This window comes from Stegostoma tigrinum, chromosome 3 (assembly GCF_030684315.1).
Source record: "Stegostoma tigrinum isolate sSteTig4 chromosome 3, sSteTig4.hap1, whole genome shotgun sequence".
Classification (NCBI taxonomy): domain Eukaryota; kingdom Metazoa; phylum Chordata; class Chondrichthyes; order Orectolobiformes; family Stegostomatidae; genus Stegostoma; species Stegostoma tigrinum.
The window spans coordinates 12725021-12748432 of NC_081356.1; the positions used below are offsets into that span (position 1 = coordinate 12725021).

Sequence of the window (23412 nt, forward strand, 5' to 3'; positions counted from 1 at the left end):
AGGGAGTCACTGCTGTGTGTGAGAGATTAGAACGAAAATGACAGAAGCTGCAAGTGAGACAGGTTACGGGAGTACTCACCTCACCACAGGGTTTCCATTATACAAAATGTAGATTCCAGCTTCTTTATTTCCATAGATTCGATTACTGCGAATGATGCCTTTTCCATTCCCAAGCACAACAATTCCTGAGCGATGGCCACTGTGAATCTGGTTGCACTGCACAGCAAACCAAAACAACAAGAGGGAAGTGCCACATTTGAGAATTGCTGCTTGAGTGTCATGGTCTCTGCCACACAACAGCTACTGCTTTTTTTTGAAGAATGAGACTCAAACGGAATGCATTATTAAACCAACGTAAAATAGCTCAACTATTGTTCTGGTTTGAGTGGTTAACCCATACAGAGCAATGTTCTTGCCTTTCTCCACACCTAGCAAATTTATTCCAAGTCTGTGTATATAGGGACAGGGTGTGAATGCATACCAATACGGTACTCCTGACACTGGAGTTAAGGAAAGCTGTTAAACAGAACCAGCCTTACTCTAATTAAATGATGTATGTACACTGAAGATAGATAGGCAAATATTTCAACATTAGTGTGTTGAAAGCATGCTATAATTGACCTTAGGTCATTGTTCCAACTCCCAACCACGTGTTTACAAGAGTTTGTATTTCTCGGTAATCCAACTGCACCTAACATCATGACAGAATCTCATCGTCAATTTTTATTCCTGAAGAAAAGTCAATCGCTTTCTATCAAATATAGTGTTGTGTTGGTATCAACACAGCACTGTATTGGATTTGATGATCTAGGTTTCCAACTCGTACGACTAAGATGGGTTTGTTTACATCCTGTCCACTTTGTTATCTCATAAAACTACAGAGACTTAGCAACAGAGATAAAACAAACTGAACATGCAACGACGATGATTCAACAGTAAGGTTTATTGCACCCTTTGACAAATGTTGAAATTAAGGAAGAATCCATCACATCAAACAGACAATTATGAACTAGGTGGAGTAAGTCACTCTCTATTCTATCTCAAGACTGTTTAATCCCAATATCAGTGAAGTGCACTTCTTTTTTGTAGCAGGATGGCTCATCACCATTCTTAGTATGATCTCCAATTTACACAAGTTGGAGGCTCTTTTGTGTCAAGAGGTCCTGGTCACTGGGACAACACCTACAGTCATTCATGCAGAATCAGTACAGCCAGAAGACTAGTAGAGATTTTTATCCCATCAATTTGGGACTGATACAACATGCAATATTAGTAGAAATGTCAAAATGATAGTGGCATTATATAGGAGGGAATCTACAAGAGTATTTTTTAACAGGTGTGAATGGAAAAAGATTCTTGGCATTTTTAAAAGAAAATCCTGGTATTTCTGTTCATGGAAGCGTACAAAACTCTTACAGGGCTTGAAAGGATGGATACAGGAAAGAAAAGTCCAATGACTGGGGTGGGGTCGTGTTGGGATCTAAAATCAGGGTACAGTCACAGAATAAGAGACAAGCCATTTGCAACAGAGATGAAGAAGCAGTTTTTTAAAGAACTTAATGGATGGTAAATCTTTGGATTTCTCTGCTCCAGAGGGTTGTGGAGGTTCAGTGATTGACAGATTTCTAGATGTTAAAGATATCAAGCAGTATGAGAATGGTGCACGAAAATGTCATGGAGGTAGAAAATCAATGATCTGGGTGAAAGTCAGAAAGGATTCAAAGAGCCAAATGGCCTATTCTACCTCCTATTTCCTATGACTGCGATCAAGTGTTACAAGAACATGTGCTACATTGCAAAATCAATGTTAGCAAACAGACAGCCACGCAAAATAAGAAGTTAATTACCAGTATTAAAGGGTTAGCTCCCTTCCGGATATCAATACCAGCCTCAGAATTGGAGTGGATGTTGTTGTCCGCGATTAGACCACCTGCTGCCAATCGTAAAAAGATTCCAGATGCTTTGCATTGACTAATTTCATTCCTTATCATTATAATCTGGAGGGCGAGAAGCAGTACTATTAGGTATTTTGAAAGCACAGCACATTTGATTAATATTGAATTATAGCGGCCATTCATGTTCACAACCCACTAATTTCATATGTTATTAATTCAATAAACAGTTACATTTCACACAAATGGGAGCACAAGCATGGGCTTCTTGGTGGCATTCTTGCACAAACTCTTGTCTAATTCCTTCATTCATTTCATCATTGAAGGCTGTGCCTTCATCCAAAAAGTCCTTAATCTCTGGAACACCCTGGACCTCACCCTACCTCTCCTTTAAGAACCTCAAACTACCTCTTTCACAAAGCCATTTGTCATCATTAATAAGGACCTTTTTTTTGCTTGGTGTCAATTTTTGTTTGCTTACTTCATGGGTCAGAAATGTTTCATTATAAAGTTGTACGCAAGTTACTACTATTAATATTCAAATGTCTTGAATTTTCATTCCATTTCAAAGTTGCTTTTACAACAAATTGTAAAATTGTAGCCAAAGAATGTATCACATACTGGGTTTGGTCAGGAAATAATGGGAGTGGAAAGGACAGTGGGTGGAAGGAGAACCTTCAAACTACGATTCTAAGATTTCTCAAAAGTGGGTAGTTATATACCGTGGTTTGAGAGTGGCCTTCTGTAAAAATGACAGGATATGGAATTGGAGGCAAATCTTTGAGCTGAACTGATGTTTAATTGGGCTGAAGGGAATAAAGAGTAGGCATAATGGAAATATACTGAGTTTTGGCAGGATGTGATAAAGTGGTGCTGTCTGAGATCTGTACTGAGAAGAGTTCTTTACCATTATAGCTCAATATATTGCACGAAGGAAGAGATTTATATCCAAATTCACAAATGACACTAAGAAGCACATTCAGTTGTTTATTTCTGAGAGAGCTGAAGTGACGGAAAAGAAATGACTCATGGAGTTAAATGTGGAGAAGTGCAAGATCTACTTAATGGTGAGATACTAGAAGAATAGAGAGGACACAAAAATCATTAAAAGTCTGCCTACAGGTACAAAAAGCAGTGAAAGCATGCCATGGAAAGTACTGATCATTACCTTGAAGAGATTAGATTTCAAAAGTAAGGAAGTGAAGCTTCACTTGTAGAGTCCTGCTTGGATAGTATTTTCAGCTTAGGGCACTGTACCTCAGGAAAGAAAATTGCCTTGCTAGATGTAACAATGCAGATTCAAAATATTTTTTCCTTAGTCTTTCATGGAATGTAGGTACTGATGGCAAACAGTCTTCGCTTTAATTTTTTTTCGCTGCAGGTACCTCCGTGTTCTGGTGCAACGCAGGCTCTGCCACAAGAAGCCAATGCATTGCACTCCGATCGAGGTATGCAGAACCTCCCACAGCTGCACAGCTTAGAGGGAACATAGGTGCCCTTTGTTGCCCTTCCTTAATTTCACCTGAACAGATGATTTGCGAACCCGCTTTGAGGGCAGTCAGGAGTCAGCACATTGTTATGGGTTTGGAGTTACATGCAGGCAAGGACGGTAAAGAGACTTGTTCCAAGACAGTTATATCGAAGGGAGGGAGGAAGGGAGGGAGAGAGGATTTAATATCTGTATTTATAGATGACATAAGAGGTGCATTCAGTTATGAGGATGAGAGGGAGCAATAGTGGGGAGAGCAGTGGCTCATGGAGATCAATGCAAAGAAGTGCAAGATCAGCTACCAAACTCAGCATATGATTCTCAACCTGAAATGATCATGGATGCTCCATAACTGAAGAAATTTAGGGCCGAGATAACAGATTTTTAGGCCCAGAGAGATGGGAATGGGCACAAAAATGAATTTGAAGCTAAGAATCAGAGATGATTGTATTGGATGATGACGCAGGCATCGGTGATATATGACCTACCTCTGATCTTATTTCGTGTTACAATATCCTAGAATTCAATATTTGAAGAGGCTGAATTTCTTTGATATTTTTCAGAGCCATGTGTCAATAATTAAATCATACATTATTGACTATTGCTGCTGTCATAATTACAAATATATGATTACTGGATATAAAAATGTGACACTATAATGGTAAGAGTTTATCACTGAAAATTCAACCACTTCGAATTAAGGAATACTTGGTACATATTTAAACTGACCTCAATTTGCGTCACATTTAAATCAAAGCTGAGTGAGCAATGATGCAGACCACAAACAGCAAAAAACTAGGGTCAAACAAGGATTCAAAATGTGTGCACAAATGAACAGTTCTTGATGTACTGTTCAAATTAAAACAGCCACACAACAGTGAGGAAAGGCTTATGAGAGAGAAAATTATCAAGAACAAGATGAAGTATTGAGAATTTGTGGGAAAAAGAAAACTGAACTGTAGTACATTCTTTTAACAAGGAGAGGTCTACTCAAACAGACCTATAGAGCACAGAACTCCAAGGGCCTACACTGTTCCAGAAAGAACTTGTAAAAAGGGAGAATACAGAATTCATTTTTTGCATCTTCAGGATTTTTTGAAAATGCTACACAGATGAATTAGGCTAGTTACGGGAGGAATTTTTACTGCAATATCAAGCGAACTTCCATTTATGGAACAGCGCTGTGGAATTCTTGCATCCACCTGATGACACCCTTGACCTTGTAGAACACATTACATATTGTGTGCTGAAGCTAGCTGATGTACTCAGGTCCTGGAGTTTTGAGACAAAAGCCTTCTAGCTCCAAGACACGAGCAGAATGGTAGGTCAGTGGTCAGCACTGCTGCCTCACAGCGCCAGGGACCTGGGTTCAATTCCAGCTTATGGCGACTGTCTGTTTGCAGTTTGCATGTTCTCCTGGAGTCTGTGGGTTTCCACCAAGTGGTGCGGTTTCCTCCCACAGTCCAGAGATGTGCAAGTTAGGTGGATTAGCCATGCTGAATTATCCTGGGATGTACAACTTAAGTGGGTTAGCAATGGTAAACACAGGGCTAGGATGGGTCTGGTTGGGATGCTCTGCAGTGGGGGTGGTTGGTGCAGACTGGTTGGGCTAAATAGCTTTTAAATGCACTGTCTGGTTTCCATGATTCTAATAATGTTACCGACTGAGTGAGACCAACCTTTAAATATTGTATTTAATGAATGTCTGTGTTATACCTGTATGAAAGGCCTTTCTTCAGACGTTTGGTCTGAATACTAGTATCTCAAATTTAAATGAAGCTATCTTTTTAAACATTACATTGTGATCCTGCCAGATTTGTGTATGTTTATTTAAAGCAGATTTGCTGATGAGTCCAATATTCTTACGTATTGCTTTAAGCCTTTTCTCGCCAGCACCAGGTTAGTCAAAAGTATATAGAAAGGGTTAACTTTGTGACATTGTTAGTTAGAATTTATTTCCTTACAGGATTTTATGAATTTTAAAAAAAGGCCAGATTTCCTTTTTAAACATTGTTTGTATGTACCTTGGAAAATACTAGACTGATCTTGTGAATTCAACTAACTTGTTCAAGCCTGTCAAAAATCTTTAATTTCCAGAAAAACAATGTTCTTCTGCAAACTAGTCATATCAATCAGCTTGCATTCTTAGCCTCAATTGCATAAATGGAGGAGCTAAACCAATCCTAAGACCAGTTAGTGCACTTTAGTACAAATGAATTTTGAAAGAAACTTTTTGGTCATTTCTTCCTATCTCATTAATTCTTTTCCCAGCTAGTTCACATTCTGTTTTCTTTTCCTCTTCCTCAACTGTCATATATGACTAACTGTGCATTCAAACTTGTAGTATTTGTCAGTAGTACAGTCTTCATCTTGAATTGGGCACTGCTGACAGACGCTGGTCAACAGATAGATTATCAGATGCAACTTTGTGCCCCACTGTGCAATCATTCGGTGCTATGTTTCACATCCAACATTTAGAAGAAACTACTGAACCAGCATCAAAAGTGATCACAGACCGACTGTTTGTTTAAAGGCTGTACATTTTCTTTACAAGTTAATAAACAAGGTAGGGTACGTGTATAAATGCACTTTACTGCTGAAGGAATGCTACATAACAGGTGCTTTCAGCTGAATCTGTGGAATACCCTGACCAGTGAAACAGTTGAGGCTACCTAATTGAATATTTTTAAGTCAAAGATAAATTTTTGACCACTAAGGGAAGTAAGGATTCTGGTGAGATAACAAGGTGTAGAGCTAGATGAACACAGCAGGCAGGTAAGTGGAGCTCAGTCCAGGAAGAAAATCAGCCATGATCTTATCGAATGGCAGAGCAGGCTCAACGGGCCAGTTGGCCTACACCTGCTCCTATTTCTTACATTTCCATGAGATAATAATCCTGATCTACGCTATAAACAAAATGTAAAAGTGAATAAACAGATGTAAAAATTTGTAAAATGCTATTCGAAGAGAAGGTGATGTGTTCTTTCTAATGTTGAGAGAATAATATTCTTATACCTAACAGAATAAAAACAGACTATCCAGTCATTGAACTTGAAGACAGCATGCTTCAGAAGTATTTCATCGACTGTGAAGCCCACTGAGGGACATCTTAAGGTTGTGAACATGTTCATTCCCTCCATAAATACAAACATCCTAAAATATCCAAAATCTGATATTCTAGACGCAATAAAACCAGATCCCAGAGCGGGCATATTTCCATCTCCTCGCATCAGATATTCCAGGTTCAGCAATAGCAACCTTTGTCAACAAAATGTTTGCGCAGGGCTTTGTATAGATTTAAAAGACATAAACCTGGGCTTTAGGAATGATTTCCCCTCAGCCAAAGTATAGGTTGGTAATTATCTCTGTAATTGTTAGAATTTACTAATCTTGTCCCTGAAAATGGTTTTTCAAAAACACTACTCAAGGGAAATTTGAATTTGGTTGCACACCACAGTACTGAGCCCCAAGATTAGTAGGAAAACTAACCTCACTATTGCCAGAACTGTCCATAGTAGACAGTTTGTTCCATTAGAATAGCCATTTCTAACAAGGAGCCGTGGGCTCCTCAGGAGTTTATGAGTAAAAATACCATTCAGGAGCTTGGAGGAAGAAAATCCATGAGCAAAAGTCTGTTGCTAGGATGCCTCTAAATTTGCACAGCAAGGCAAAATATGCATTTCTTTACACAGTCTTTCACAACCTCAGGAAATTGTTGAAATGTAGGAAACTTGACAATCATTTGTGCACACCATGATCTCACAAATAACAATTGAATAAACAAAAAATCTGTTTTAGTGATGTTAATTGAGGGATAAATATTGAACACTAGTCTGATGTTCTTCAAATGCTGCCAGTTTTATACGCACTCAAGAAGGGCAAGGTGGAACCATATGAGAAAAAAAAGTACCTCTACCAGTGCGATGCTTTCTTAGTTCTACTTCAAGTATCATCCCAAAAGTATGATATGAAACCTGGCAGCAGATCCAATGACACAACCCGATGACGACAGATGCCTACCACTACTAACCCCAGGCTCTGGTGCATTAGTGTGGGCATCACTAGCTGGCCAGCATTTATTTACCCATCCCTCATTGCCTATCCTTAGTTGCCCTTGAGAAGGTAGTGAGCAGTTCACATGCAGTGGGTTAACCCCCACAGCCATTAGCAAGGGAATGCCAGGATTTTGATCCAGCGACATTGAAGGAACAGCAATATATTTCCAAGTGAGTGGCTTGCAGGGGAACCTGTAGATGGTGGTGTTCTCGTGTAACTGCTACCTTTGTCCTTGTAGATGGAAATGGTCATGAGTTTGGAAGGTACAGTCTAAGGATCTTTGGTAAATTTCTGCAGTGTATCCTGTAGACAGTACACACTGCTGCTACTCAGAATCAGTGATGGAGGGCGTGGATGCTTGTAGATTTGGTGCCAATCAAGCGGGCTGCTTTGTCCTGGATGGTGTCGAGTCAAAGAATAATACTGATCTCTGCCCTCCACAAACGAAAGGAAAATCCAACAAAAACAAAGATTTAGCTAATATTCTTGCTCTTCCCTATCCTTTACCTGTCTTGGAAAGTGTACCCATTGGGATATAGGGGATAGGAAGGGATTAGGTTTAGTTGCACACCACCTGACATGTACCAATCCATCAACAGTTGATGCCCAGATTCATTTGGACAGACAGTGGAGAGATGTCTAACTACTCCTCAACATTAGGTAGCTCTTTTAAGACAGAAAGAGGGCCATTACTTATCTGTATAACATTATAACTAAATAGGGAACTGAATGCAGGACACTTCAATGATGATAGAGACTCTTGTATTTAGTTCTATGTGACACAGGTAGCAAAGAGAAGTTGGAAAGTACGTTTTCAAGAGGAAACAGTCAGAGTCATACTGCATGGAAAAAGACGCTTTACTCCAATTAGTGCACGCTGACCAGATTTCCCAAACTAAACTAGTCCCACTTGCCTGTGTTTGGCCCATATCCCACTATTTTTTTCCTATCCATGTACCTGTCCAAATGTCTTTTAAATGTTGTAACTGTACCTGCATCCACCACTTGCGCTGGCACCTCATTCCACATATGAACCGAAAATATGAACTTGGCCACTTTTGACAGAAAAACTAATCAAAAAGCAATATGTCATTTGAATGGGGAGAGACTGCAAAATTCTATGGCTCAGAGGGATCAGTGTATCCTAGTACACAAAATCACTAAAACGGAAGATGCAGGTACAGCAGGTAATTAGGAAGACAAACAAAATGTTGGCATTTCATGACAAGGAGAATTAAATATAAAAGCAGGGAAGTGTTGCTACAGCAGTGCAGGGCCTTTTGTTAGTCTATAGCACTGCGATCAGTTAGAAGCAGTGCAGAGACAGACCACTGGACTGACTCTTAGGAAGGAAGCAAGATTGAGCACATTTGGCTTATACCCATTAGATTGATAAGAATTAGATATAACCTTACTGAAACAGATGAGTTTTTGAGGGGCTTAACCTATTGGATGTGGAGAGGATTTTTAAACGTTTGGGGAGACCGGAACCAGAAGACAACCAATAAACATTACTGATTTCCTATTTGAGACTGAGATAAGGGGGAATTGTTTTTTCACTTACAGAGTTCCCCAGATAACAGTGGAGACTGGGTCAGTGAATGCATTCACAGCTGAATTAAGTAGATTTTAGACCAATGAGGGAAGTCGATAGTTGTGAAAAGGCCACTAGGCAAGTAGAGTTGAGATCACAGTCTCAACAACCACAATCTTATCAAATGCAGAGCAAGGTTGAGAGTGATTGCATGGCTTACTTCTGCTCCGAATTATTCTGTTCTCGCAAGGATCCATTTTCTAAAAAAAACGCAACTTTTGAAAGCTGAATTTCCATAGTCTTGATTTGGTCTATTCAGCACTTTCCCAGGCTTTTTGCAATGTTTATTTGTTTAGTCTCACTCTCCCAACTTTAGGTATTTATCAAATTCCCTTTTGAAAATTTGGAAGAAGTTTACTTCCGCTATGTAGTCAGCTGGTGCATTCCATGTCATAACAACTTGGCGTGTTTAAAGCAAAACACTCCTTCCTTCTTTTGCCATTTATCTCGAGTCTGGATGTTTTTTAAAAATCACCCTTCTCCATGGAAACAGTTTTCCTTATTTACTCTACCAAAACCCTTCATAAAACGTAAACACTTTACTAAAACTCCCCTGTACCTTCTCTGCTCTAAGGACAGCAAGCCCAGGTGCTCAAGTCTTTCCTCATAGTTGAGGGATGTCATCCTAGTAAATGCTTCTCTGCACTCTCCAAGGCTTTGGCATTCTTCCTAAAGTATGGTGCCCAGAAATTGATCTAACACTTCAGCATTTTAGAAACATTTAGTATAACTTCATCATTTCTGTTCTGAACCAATAAAGCCAAGGATCCTGTATACTTTTTAAAAAGAAAACTTAAAGACATGTTCTGGAATGTTCGAAGATTTATGTACATAAACCCCACGCTTTCCTGGTCCTGAACCCCATTTAAAACTGGGCCATATCACTGCTTATTCTCTTTCTTCCACATGGCATAATTCACAGCACTAAATCGTATCCTTCAAGCATCTGCACATTCCACCAAACTGCAAAACCCCAAAGTGTTCAAGAGGTGGCCTGATGTTAAAAACTCTGAACTTTGCTCAGGTGCTATTGAAATCACTATTCTTAACTGTACCTTGGCATTTTGGATGCATCGCACAGCGTAAGTCAGATTTCTGAAGATATTACATTCCAGTCTAGCTTGCCCTTGACTGCAGACAAACACACCACCTTTCCCATCCCGAAACAGGCACTTCCGGATTAAGCAGCCATGTAGGCTGCTGGCAAGAACCTGGGCCTCTTTATCCTTCTGCAGCTCCTTCTGCAGAGTTTTTAACTCCAAATCCATTTGCAAGAGGTCAGATCCCTTTTTTTGAGATCTAAACGGATTGGTCCTTGCCAACAAACGACTCAGGCCATGGGATTGGTAAGAGAGTTTATACACAGACTGCTCATCGTCTTCATTCTCACTGTATGTGCTCATTTCACTGTCACTGTAATCAGTCTCTAGAGTAATTGCATCTCCCTCACAAGGACTCCGTTTTGTAACACATCCGTCTCCATTACATTGACCATCTCTCACGCAGGGTATCTGGACATTTTGTTTGGAGGCCGAAGCGCGACGTGAACCAGACACATTATCGTTCAATTCAAATGTTCTAAAGCTGCTCGATGAATGCTGACAATAATTTTCAGAGCTACAAGCATTTGGAAGTGCTTGGCTTGGCACATTCAAAATGGAGTTGGATTTGGCAGCCACGGCCAGGTGTTTGCAGGCCCAGTTTCTGTCAGTCAAACCAGGGCCCTCTACAGTCACTGATGTGCTCTCGCTCCCATTGAACTCACAGTTTTCAATAATGCTGAGAGCTACATTGTGGAAACTGATGCTTGACTGGCTGAAAGCACAAAACTTCACTTGACAGGTTCCAGGCGCGTGGATCTGTAGCTGCCCATTTTCTAAATTGCAGTTGTCAAACTGGACGTGGCCGGACGTTGTCTGTTGATTAAAAGTGACAACGTCAACATGTATGTTCATCAATGTCAAGTTAAACTAAGACTGTTCTTTACGGTTTCCTTTCTTTGAGTGGGGCTTCACTGACATGGCAACACTTATTGTTCAATCCTACCTGCTCAGAAAGCATTGAGTCAACCAAATAGGAAATGGCAAATCCCCCCTGCTGAAGGACATCAGGTAAGCCATATGGTTTTCAAACAAGCCAGCAGTTTACACAGTCATGTTTCTGACTCTCACCCACAATTTACCAGATTTATTGATGGCATTTTAACTTGCAGTCTCTGGGTCCCTTGTCCAGTCCAGTAATCAATAAGCTGACGTAGACTGTGTCTACACAAACAATTCCCAAATCATCCAAGGTTGATTTTTATGATTTCCTCATTTCGCTACAAAGGGCTTTGTGCGGCTGAAACATACTTCAGGAATTCAGGTGTGAAACTACGTATGACTTACAGTGGTTGTGACTTTTCAGTGATTAAATAATTGTGCAGCCCCAAATTCACCCAACTAACTTTTACATGTCAACTGATTTTAGCAAGATCTGTGTCAAAGCACTAACTAAACTATTACGTTTAATAATTAATATAAGAAGCGATAGTCTACAAAGATCCAGAGGCATGTTTATTAGAGACAGACAATTGGTTATATACTATTACATAACCACTCCATAAACATGGGTTAAGATAAAGAGGAAGGACTCCATGAACTATCACGACCAGTTGGGGGAACTGAAGCTGAGTTGGTGGCTTTGTTCTGCACGACAATCTAGTCATCTGGTCAGCTGTGCTAACCAACCTTCATTGATAAACAGAAAGCAATAGGGAATAGGGATTTTTCTAACTCCAGAGACATCAGCATTTACTCTATAACCTTCTTAGTATTTTGTTTATCCTTACTCTCCTCGGTAACAAGCACCCCTTAAAGGCAACGTCCATGGGCATATTTACGAAGTGGGGTGCAAACGTTACCCTGGTGAAATATACTATCAGTTTTGTGGGTAAAGTAGTGCGAGGAAAACAGATTGGATCATTTTCTTAATCTTTAGTCAGTGTGATCATGCATCATGCAAAAAAATGGGGAAAATGAAACATGCACTATTCAACTTGTGGCACTGCACAAAAATTGAACTCTACCCCATCAATTTGTGACACTGTGCAATGATAACAACCATTTAACATATATCTGTGGTGGAGAGGGTATTAATCAAGCTAGTTGTTTTGAGCTAAATGGTGCAAAGCTTCTGGTTTGTGGGTGAAGTTCACTCATCCAGACAAATGGAGATTATTCCACTACACTCCTGACTTGCACAATGTAGAGGGTGATGCTTTTTTAAAAGAGAGGAAGCAAAATACTCACTATAAGATTCCCATCCTCTCACGTGCCGCACCAAGGCAGTAAATCTTCTCAGTGGTATAATCACAGTGACCTAGTGATAACTTCATCACACATAACCACAGTCACAGAAGTAAGACAGCATTGTGTCTAGTGAGATATCTATATCATCGTTTATCCAGATTCAAGAGCTGTGGCAGTTAGGACTCTGAGTGAAAAATAGGAATTCCCTTGCTGGTGGTCTATGAGCTGACAAGTCTAACTTGACATTGCTGCTAGCTACTGGAGATAATGATAGCTGAGGACTGGTATAAAAACACATTGTAAATACTTACTGAAGTCAGGGAGGCGGTAACCTATTGGCATTATCAATGGTGCATTAATCCAAAGACCCAGTTCATGTCCTGGGGATCCAGGTTCAAATCCTGCCATGGCAGATGGTGGATTTCAATTCAATTTTAAAAAAATCTGGAAATAGGAGTTCAATGATGATCTTGAATCCATTGTCGATTGTCAGAAAAACCCACCTGATCCAGTAGTGTCCTTTAAGGAAATAAACATCCTTAGCTGGTCTGGCCTACATGTAACTCCAGACCCACAGCAAAGTGGTTGACTCTTAACTGTCCTCTGGACAATGAATGCTGGCCTGGCCAGCGACACCCTCGTCCCATGAGTGAACTTTTTTTAAAAAAATGAATTTACCTCTTGCTCCATTTTGTGAATAATTCTAATTCTAATTTTCAAAAAGTGGCAAAAAATTGCTCTCTCCATTTCTATATTTTTTCCATAACAACACCATAACCAACACCACTTTCTGCCATCTCTGCTCCAACCTGCCATTTTAGAGCATACTTCTTTCCTGCATTAGACCTTCCAAAATGCATTTGTCCAGATTAAACTCCATCTACCATTTCTCCTTCCACCGCTACTGTCTACATCGAAGCCAGTTCTGTATCCATCTTACCAGCTGATTGCGGATCCCATGTGACTTCACCTTCTGTACAAACCTGCCACAACAGTCCTTGTCAAGGCTTTGCTAAAGTCCATATAAACAACACGTATTGCCCGCCCTCAATCATCTTTGTCACTTTCTCAAAATGTTTTATCAAGTTTGAGAGACATATTCTTCCCTGCATAGAGCTATGCTGCCTATCGTTAATAAATCCATATTTTTCCAAATGTAAGTAAATCCTATTCTTATGGGTTATTGTTTTTCAGAAGGCCAGAATAATGTGAGGGCCCTTATGATTACAGTCTACTTTTAACCAACTGCCAAGACAGCACAAAAAGTAGTAGATGCAGACAACACCATTAGCCAATAAAACCCTTCCAATCCCTCACCAGATTTAAATCCAACAATTATTAGGCAAAAAGGCAAGAACTTTTAATATCTGGCAGATTTATACTACTACTGTAACCTAAACCCACAAACCTCTCAGATGTCGGAAATTGGATGTAGTTCAGCAAGGAAAAGTACACAATAAGCCAGATTGAGCATGCAGCTATTAAATCCATAAACCAGCAGTTTCATAGAAGGCCAGGCAACCACAGCCTTTGTAGCATTCACTCAACCTTCCTTTTCAGAATGCACTGCAGCGTACAGCCGCAGGATGATCACTGTAAGCATACTGATAGAAGGCCTCTCACTTCAAGACATTTTCTTGGGACTGGGGTGTACATTAGATGAAACTCTAGTCTCTGGTTTTCTCAAACCTGGTTTCAAATTCATCCAGACTACCAGGACAACCATCTCCTCTCCAGGACAAAGACCCTACATAAAATAATTAATACAATGCAAATTAGGAACTGGCTTTCAACTCAAGTCTGATACTAAACTGACAATCTGGCTCAGGGTGGCTGGTGCAGGAAATGTAGCTCGTGGTGCTAGTCAGTGATTGGCAGTGCCCTCTCACACCAAGGAGTTGGAATCAGTATGGATTCTATTCCCAAGTATTGACACCACTCACTTGAATGTTACAAATGGTCACACAGTGAAAAACACATCTAGCTTCACATTCTAAAATGATCATGGTATTCAATTGTTTAAAGAGGTGGGACTGAATGCACTGGAATACAACTTGAATTGTAGAATTTGATATAATACCTCGCAGCACCACGTATTAATCCCGTGTGGAAATCTCAGTTTCTTAAGGTGAAAGAACTCCTCCTCAGGAAACAAGCTACTTAAATTAGGAAGAGGAACAGCCACCAATCATACTGTATATGAGCAACCTGAAACTATGACATATGGTAAATGCTGCATGTCTGAGAAGAATAGGTAATTTGGAACAATGCTCTCCATTGCTAGGTCTGTTACAGATGAATTTATTGAGGCTATCTGATATGATTAGTCATCAACTTGATGAATATTACAGCATGCAACTAATGGAATTGCAGGTCAATTTAGGAATCATTAGTTGAAATACTGCTAAATTCCTATTAGATATTCGAGAATGACTGCTCACCTTGTACACAACAGGTGTGAACCATGCGGGCATGAGGACCAGATTGCATAGCCGTGCAGTTGGACAGTGTTGGTCAAAACTAACAAGGAGTGCCACATCCCCTAGCTTTCCACGTCCAATTATTTCCACAGGGACCTTCAACGTCACCTCATTCTGTTCTTCATATACTCCAGGTAAAATAATAATCTTATCGTACACATTGGCAACTGCTAAGGCACTCCTGAGGTTTACATGTTCACTTGTTGGACCTACAAATATAGTTTTTCTATCCTTCTTCCGCCTAAATAAATACAAGCAATTTGAGGATTCCAGGTCTTGTGCATTTCTGGTCCAGATTTTTGAAGTTAAATGGTGTTGCCTAAAAGCCTCCCGCCAGGAGTGAGGTTTAACATCAGGATGATTCGGCCAATTTGGGTGTTTGCACTCACTGCATCCAAGACACAGCTGTCTCCATCGAGTATTATCAAGGCTGATAATCAGCTCATACCAGGCTCTGCACACGACACAGCAGCGACCCAGGTCTGGGAGAGGCAAATAGGCTAGAATCAGGCGCCACAACTCCAGTGGGAGACCACTGATCTCCATCGTCATCTGCGAATTAAACAGTCTATTAAAAAAATTGCATTCATATAGAGTCATTGAGTCTTTAACATTTTGTTAGCACTAACAAAAGACAATGAAGCACAGCATAACGTATTACATACGCAATTCTGTGCACAAACTGCGATGAAATGAATGACAACTTGATCAGCTTTACTGATGTTAGTTAGGCAATATACATGACACAGGACACCGATGCTCTTTTTTAACATAGCTGCACACAACCTTCTACATCCATCCAAACAGGAAGACAGAATCTTTTTGCATCGAAAAGATGCCATTTTAGGACAATGAAACACTGAGCATTGAAGTGTCATCCTAGATTTTCCAGTTAAGTCTCACAGCACCTTTACATTTTTCCGTAGTTTTGATTGTGGATATAATGGGAAAAGAACAGTTTAAAAAAATCAAGACTGTTAAAGGATTGCTACACTTCTTTTTTCAAAAGAAAGTAATCTTTCCAATGCCACTCATTGTGCAGACTGTTTAGACAGCTCCTGGTTCAAACAGTGGTGTAAGATTTGCAGATCAGCTGGTGCCAAGGGCTGTGTATGAATGGAGATTTACCCAATAACAAGCAGCTGATTGGTCTGTGGACCCAGTGATGAGTAACTGATGACAAAAGCCTTATACCTGTCAGTCAACATCCACATGATGGGTTCTCAGGTAGTTGAATAACTTGGGGGTAAAAGCAAGGTAATGACAGGTCATCAGATCTCCACAGGTTCAGGAGTTATATCTGTTCTCTGCAGAAAAAAAAACCTTTAAAACTTGAAGCAATTATTTCTCCTTCAACAGTTGCTGTAAGCTGAGACTTTTAATTAATATGGCAGAGGCCTTCATTACTATGAACTAGTCACACATGTCTCCTGAAAACAAGTGAAAGTATCAGAACGAAGATCAAGAAACTTCAATCAGGTAAGCATGAAAATCATCTAAGCCATCCCTTTAAACAGTGATCACTGAACTGTCTTCCTAATCTTTCCCCCTGCCCAGGTTTTATTTTCCTGTCCATCTGCATGTATAGAGAGGGGGTTTAAAAGAGGGGTTAGAGTTTTAAATAGTAGAATTGTATCTAATGGTTCATAACAGTTTATTTAATTAATAACAAATATAATTATTGTTAAGTGTGGAAATCTGGTCCATGAACCTGGGACTGAAAATCAGGTTAACTGGGGAATTATGTACTTTGCAAAATCTTAACCTTTGTGATGACTCCGGGGATAGCAGGGCTAATTTCCAATGCACTACCCCAGTGAGACGTAACACCTAGTATAGATTTCATTCAGAAGCAAAACTGACCTCAAGGGACAACGGTCAACATAGTTGGTAAATTTAACACATTTTCAATCCTCTCCAATACTTTCAGTATCTCTTACTATACATAATTCTTAAAGATGTCAAACGTGAGTTTAATTTGAAATATTTATCAGACTGTCAGAGGAACTTCAGCATTGGATCACTTACATATCGTGACTTAGTTGTTGGATAAACACCATTACAATTCAGAAAAAAGGTACAGAAATGGATTTATAACAATACACCAAATATAACACTCACTTACACTCAGAGCCATTATTGTTGTTTGAGAATATTCACTTAACACCAAGTTTCTGAGTATTAGCAAGTTAAACTCAAAAAATCCGTGTAGTCTACACGGCTATAATCATTTCAATCAGGATCCAATCCAACATAGTCAGAAGATTGCCTCTGATTGATTGTTCACTGGCAACTGTGAAAAATAACTCTCAGATTCTGTGTGATCACTTCCAAGTCATTAATGAAAATAGTGTCAGAATGAAATATGTAGCAGGAATAAATAAATATGTAGCTCAGGCTATGAGCAACAACTTTTTTCACCAAAGCCTTTTGGAGCACGGTAACCTATAAAACTGTACCAGTGAACCAGCTTACACCAAATAGAACATGCTTTTATATAATGTCTTTCACAATCTCAGCATAAATTAGTACTGGTACAATTAACTTGGTCCTCATTCTTGGCTAGTCTGCAACCTTTGACAAGATATGCTTAACAAATGAGGAACATTTGAGGACCCTGGGACGATACTCATTGGAGTTTAGAAGGATAAGGGGGGAATCTAATTGAAACTTTCAGTATATTGAATGGCCTGGACAGAGTGGATGTTGGGAAGATGTTTTCATTTGTAGGAAAGACAAGGATCCGAGGGCACAGCCTTAGAGTAAAGAGAAGACCTATTAGAACGGAGATAAAGGAGAAACGTCGTCAGCCAGAGAGTGGTGAATCTATGGAATTCACTGCCATAAAAAGGCTGTGGAGGCCAGCTCATTTGAGTACATTTAAGACTGAGATAGATAGGTTCTTGATTATCAAGGGGATCAAGGGTTATGGGGAGAAAGCAGGAGAATAGGGTTGAGGAAAATATTAGACATGATTGAATGGTGGAGCAGACTCGATGGGTCAAATGGCCTAATTTCTGCTCCTACATCTTATGGTCTTCAGAGTGACTGCACCACTGTTCTCGAACATCTCTCAAACTCTGTCCAACTGGGTAGGACTATCCTCACTTAGTAACAGGCAGGGAAGCGTTTGTAATGACTTATCTTCTTATTTCTGCATCATGATCGCAGAGATCTTCAAAGATCCATCCTGCAACTCCTACTACTTCTCATTTACATGCTGCTTCTCCACAATATAAATTGAAAGCAAGTCAGATTTCACGTATCTCCTGACAGCAAACAGCTCTACCTCGGTGCCATCTTTCTCAACAATACAATGCCGCTGGTTGGTCATGCTGGTCAGATGGTTATGAAAATGTCCTTCCTGTGAGATAATGGAAAGATCACAGATCCTGCCACAAACCCCATTTCCTAGCTTTCAATTCAATTTCTCTCCCTGGCCACTGCCTGAACCAGAACCTTGATGTTCCATTTGACTCTGAGTTATGCTTCCAATTCCAAAACCTCCAATCACTAAAGAATGCCTACTGCAGCGTATGAAAGATTACATATACCTACTCTTGCCTCAGCTCATTTGCAGATTAAACATCATCCTTAACAATGTTATCTCTAGACATGACTTTCTTCATTATCCTCCTAACTTCCACCTTTAGTACACTTAAGCTCAAACAAAACTCTGCTCCCCGTAGCCTAATTCACATTCAAAAATTGTTGGTTATCGCCAATGCTGATTTACTGGTGTGCTCCTAGACCAACAAAACCTTATTTTAAACTAATTTGTGCTCAATGAATTTATTCATGATTATCTTATATTTATTATCCTTAGTTTTAGATTCCCCAACACTACAATCCCAGCTGATGTTATTGCCTGAACAAAGTAAGATTCCAGACTAATGTCTGGCTTGATCGATCATATTTAATGAGGTGGTCTTTCACCAAAACAAGCATACTATGTTGCACATTAATTTTAACAATAAATCAGAAGTTTATTCTATTTTCTTTTCCTTTGCATAATAAGCAAAGTTTTTCATATATAAAAAATTGAAAGAGAGTTCAAAACATGTTAAAATACATCCCAACACAATCCCTTTACAATACTCAAATACCAGAGAATGTGTTTCTATATCACATCTCTAAGTTGAACATAACTGTTTCTTTCAACACCTACTCTTGAGATTTGGGCAGCCTCTTGCTTGATGAGTCACACAAAGGAGCTGTCAGTTCTCAGCTTCAAATAACACCTTCCAGGTTCCAACCAAACACCTCTGGGTTAGAACTTTCACTCTAAAATTCCTTACATTGAAGTAACCTATTTCCTTTCTTCCTAAGAAGTTGCTTCAAACATCTAACTTCCACCATGACCTCTGCAAACTGGAAACCAAAAGGCTTTCCAAAGTTTTCTACAAAATCTAAGCAAAAACAAACCCCTAATCCTTCTGAACAGAAAGCAAGCTGATACTCCTCAGTAATTACTCTGTTCACTCTCAAAACTCTCCCAACTGCATTCCCATTATCAACCCAGGACTCCCTCTCACACAAGTTAAATTTTTAAAAAAGCACCAGGAATACATTAAACCCACTCATACATGTGTTCAAAACAAACACTAAAATCAATTACACACAAATATCTATATTAAAAAATCCATATATATTATATATATAAAATCCTACACTTTACATCACACCAGAATCAGAACAATTTTCTCTTCATCAACCTGACTGAATGCCTTCGTGAGTTTCAAAGACCTGTTATGTCACTCCTCAGCCCACACCCTGTTCAGTCTTTCTTGAACTATAAGCTCACAGTTACGGTATTAACTTCAAACCTTCTTTGCTCCTTTGCCAGTGCCTATCAATATCTTATTTATTAAATAAAGACCAGAACAATACACAGTATGCAAAGTGGGGCTTAAAACAAGAATTCTATACATATTTCACATAAGCAGATTATTGACTAACCTTTCCTGCCAAGAAGCAACCCAAAAATTGGTTTTACTGACCAAGCCTTCCATAAACACAGAGAGAAAGGTGCTGTGCTGAACCATTCTATGCAGAAGAGTTCCAAACTGAATTACTGATTAGAGTTACCTTTTCTCAGCAAGCATAACTCCAAGATAAAAAGTGTGAGATATCGCTTAATAGCTTAAAAACAAAAAAACTTTCCTACAACCAAGGAGCAACAGTAAGTCGCTCAATCTGCCATTCAATAAGATTGTGGATGATCTGATTTTAACCTCAACCCTACATTCTTGCACATTCCTAACAAATCTTTTTATCCCATTGGTAATCATGAATCTATCCACTTCTGCCTTAAAATATATTTAAATATTCTGTATCAACTGCTTTTTGACAAAAGCAATTCTAAAAATTCACAACTCTCAAATAAAAAATATTTCCTCATCTTTGTTTTAAATGGGCCACTTATTTTTTAAATTATCCTTAAAACGTTTGATCATATTTTTCAAAACGTTACAAGATATTTCAACCACAATTGATTTCTCTGACAATTATATTAAACTGGGACTGTATTTCAATCTTATAGCTAAAAAAGTTCATGAGTTCACCCATTAAAGAGCTGTTATTATTGAGAGGATTTAAGAGTTCTCTCATGTTACCAAGTTCCAATTGCATTCCCTTGTCAAATTACCTAACAGAATGTCCAGAACAAGTATTCGTATTGCATACTGTTTAAGACAAGGGGGATATTTGGAAACAGCACATTAGAATTTGAATCCAACACCTTTTCTCTGTCCAGATTCTTTAAATGAAAAGAAAATTGTTGGTCACATTATAAAGCACTAACTTGGCCTCAGATGTTGGCTCTGGGAACTGCACAATTAGAAAGGATTCCAAGACCTTAGGATGTCAAGGAGATTTATAAGAATGCTATCAGGGATTACAGACTGGCAAAGTTTGGATAGTCCTCCTTACAGCACAGCAATTAAGAGATTTGTTAGCAGTGCTCAAAAATCATGAAGGACTTCAACAGGAGTACAAACTGTTCCAAGTTACAGAACAGTTGGAACCAGACAACAGATTTAAGGTGACTGGAGGGAAAAGAAAACAGGACATAATGAAACTTATTTCAATGGGGCGAGTTGGCATGATCTTGAATAAACTGCCCGAAAACGAGGGGTGGGGACGCGGTGAAATCGGGCTGAGTAGTAATTTCCAAAAGGGAAAATAATAAATACTTGAAAGGCAAACACTGCATGCTGGAAAGCATTAACCGGAGTGTGGAACTAGTTGGACACCTCGAACAGGACCCAGTGTTAGGGATGGCCCCAATGGTCGCCTTCGGTGAGGTATTGGCTTCATCATGGAGCATTTTGCCTTGCCCTCAGCTGCTAGCAAAATGCATGGAATCTGATACTTTTAAGAAAATGCATGGGAATCACTGATTTTATACATATATAAACAATGCATGGAGACACCCACACATAATGTGGGTTCAAATTAAAGATTTCTCACTGCGCATTTGCTCTCACTTGACACTTCGTTTAGAAAAGTATGTTTGTGCCGATTTCAAAGTTATATGTCGGGAGGTGCGGGGTAGGGTTGATGGCCCAACTCATACCGAGTAGCTTTGTTCATCTTTTGTTTCCTCAGTGAGGCCGACACATGGCGCCCGCAGCCCGAAACCGCGGACTCTCACTCTCCGCTCGGCCCGGCCTGGCCACAGCAACCGCCTCCCGATTTCCGCCGCTCCATCGCCTCCCCACAGCAGCTGAGAGCGGCGAGCCGAGTCGGCTGCCTGCCCCGGCCGAGCAGCCGGCTCCCTCCGCCCCCGCACGCCACGATCCGCCGCCGCTGGGCATCCCGAGCCCCGGCCCGGCCCGCGGGTGACATCACCTAGCAACCGCACGGTCGTTAGGGAGATGAACCGCGGAGAGCTTCCAAAAGGCAAAGCAATGCAAGACAACCCGAAAGCGAGAAGATACCGTCACATCAAGCAACTCACCGGCTGATCTCGTCAGTGCAAACAAAATCCATTCAAAGGGCGTGCTGCAAACCCTGACACTTTCAGTCCAACGTGCAATTTTCGAAAAGTTAGACTTGCACCGAATACTCAGAATGCTGACAGTTTCTCAGGGGGAATTGAATATGATTTAATCGCACCTCAGTCACGAACGCTTCAGGAGTCACCGCCGCGTCATTGGTTCCAAGTAGTTTCACTAAATAGGTTGCATGGAATTGTAGATACAACTGAGGCACGTTTGAAATAAACTTACACATGCTCATGGGTCATGCACAAATCAACCTTCGCAGACGAATCATCTTTTCCGTCTTCCAACAGATTATTGTCCAACTACACTTACCCACTGCTTGATTTTTTTTAAAGAAAAAAATAAAGCCAGTTGTTTAATATTTTAGGAGCAAATCCCTGCAGATGCTGGAATCTCAACTGAAAACAACAAATCACAGCGGGTCATGCAGCATCCAGGGAGAGAGAGCAAGCTAACCTTTCGAGTCTGGATGACGCATCAGAGCTGAAGTGAATACCTGTAATATTTTAAGCAGTTACTTTGAACACAGAAAAGAATCATTAATGCTTACCTATTTTGAATCATTTATTTTTGTCACAGCGGTACTATTTGCTGACTGTGATAGCAAACATTTTAAAAAGCTTTCAATTAGACCAAGTTTCCCCGCCAGGAAATCCTCAAACCTCACGCTGAAAATAAAATTTTAGGGCACCTTTTCCCTTTCTGTTCCCCAAGTCGCCACTACAAGAATTAGAAGTCAATATTCCTCTATGGAAACACTGGGGCAATTATTGTTGAGAAGTTCACAAGCCATTAACCTTGCCAGGTAAGTTATTCCGGAAGGTCCCCATGAACGTGACAGTCAGAGCATCTTCAAATCCTACCAATACTTTTTGACCGACGGCAAGAATTTAAACTTGTCGACAGCATTGCAGGGTAGAAAATCAACACCTCAAAATTTATTATCTTTGGATATTCTGTAATACCAAGTGGTACTCATCCAGGTGAATCTAAATTTGCAGAGGAAAACTATACACTCACTAGGTACAATTCCAAAATGGTAAACATTAATCATGTGACTTTACCTTCACACTTTTTGTAGGGTCATTTGGTCATACAGCGCGGAAAGAACTCTTCGGCCAATGGAGTCTGCACCGATATAATTACGACTCAAGGCATGCTAGTCTCAATTTCCTGCGCTTAGCCGATATCCTTGAATTTTATTATATTGTGTTCATTTCTTGTAGGTTGTAAGTTTTCCAGCCTCCCCTAGCTTCCCAGGCAATGCATTCTAGATTCCCACCATCCTCTGAATCTCCTGCTCCTTACTCTAAAACTATGGTCCCTCGTGATTAACCTGTCAACCACGGGGAACAGATGCTCTCTATTTACGATGTCCATACACCTTCTCATCTTGTACACCTCAATCATGTCCTTCCTCAGTCTTCTCTGCTGTAAAGAAAAGATTTGTTCCTGTTCCATCCTGTTGCGGGAATGCGAGATGAAAGGATGGACTGAATGCATCAAGAACAAATCTCTTACTATAAGAGCATGTAGGACATTCAAAGATGAATTGACAGTCCAAAACAACACGTTGTGGAAAGGAATTAGTTATTATCCTTAAG

The 23412-nt window shown here is 39.9% G+C and overlaps 1 protein-coding gene across 4 annotated transcripts in view; it reads right to left on the bottom strand.

Moving 5' to 3' along the window:
- The window catches only part of fbxo10 (F-box protein 10), a 47575-nt gene extending 25469 nt beyond the window's left edge, over window positions 1–22106 (bottom strand). The window contains exons 1-5 of one of the 4 annotated variants that reach the window (XM_048528012.2): window positions 21763–22106; window positions 14763–15353; window positions 10087–10947; window positions 1848–1997; window positions 80–216 (exon numbers count right to left, since the gene is read on the bottom strand). In XM_048528012.2, coding sequence (XP_048383969.1) covers window positions 80–216; window positions 1848–1997; window positions 10087–10947; window positions 14763–15353 — 1739 coding nt within the window. In that variant the 5' untranslated portion in view covers window positions 21763–22106. Of the gene's footprint in view, window positions 1–79; window positions 217–1847; window positions 1998–10086; window positions 10948–14762; window positions 15354–15995; window positions 16084–21378; window positions 21705–21762 lie in introns of those variants that run through there. The other 3 variants (XM_048528010.2, XM_048528013.2, XM_048528014.2) reach the window with 3 other exon arrangements.
- Window positions 22107–23412: the final 1306 nt, after the last annotated feature.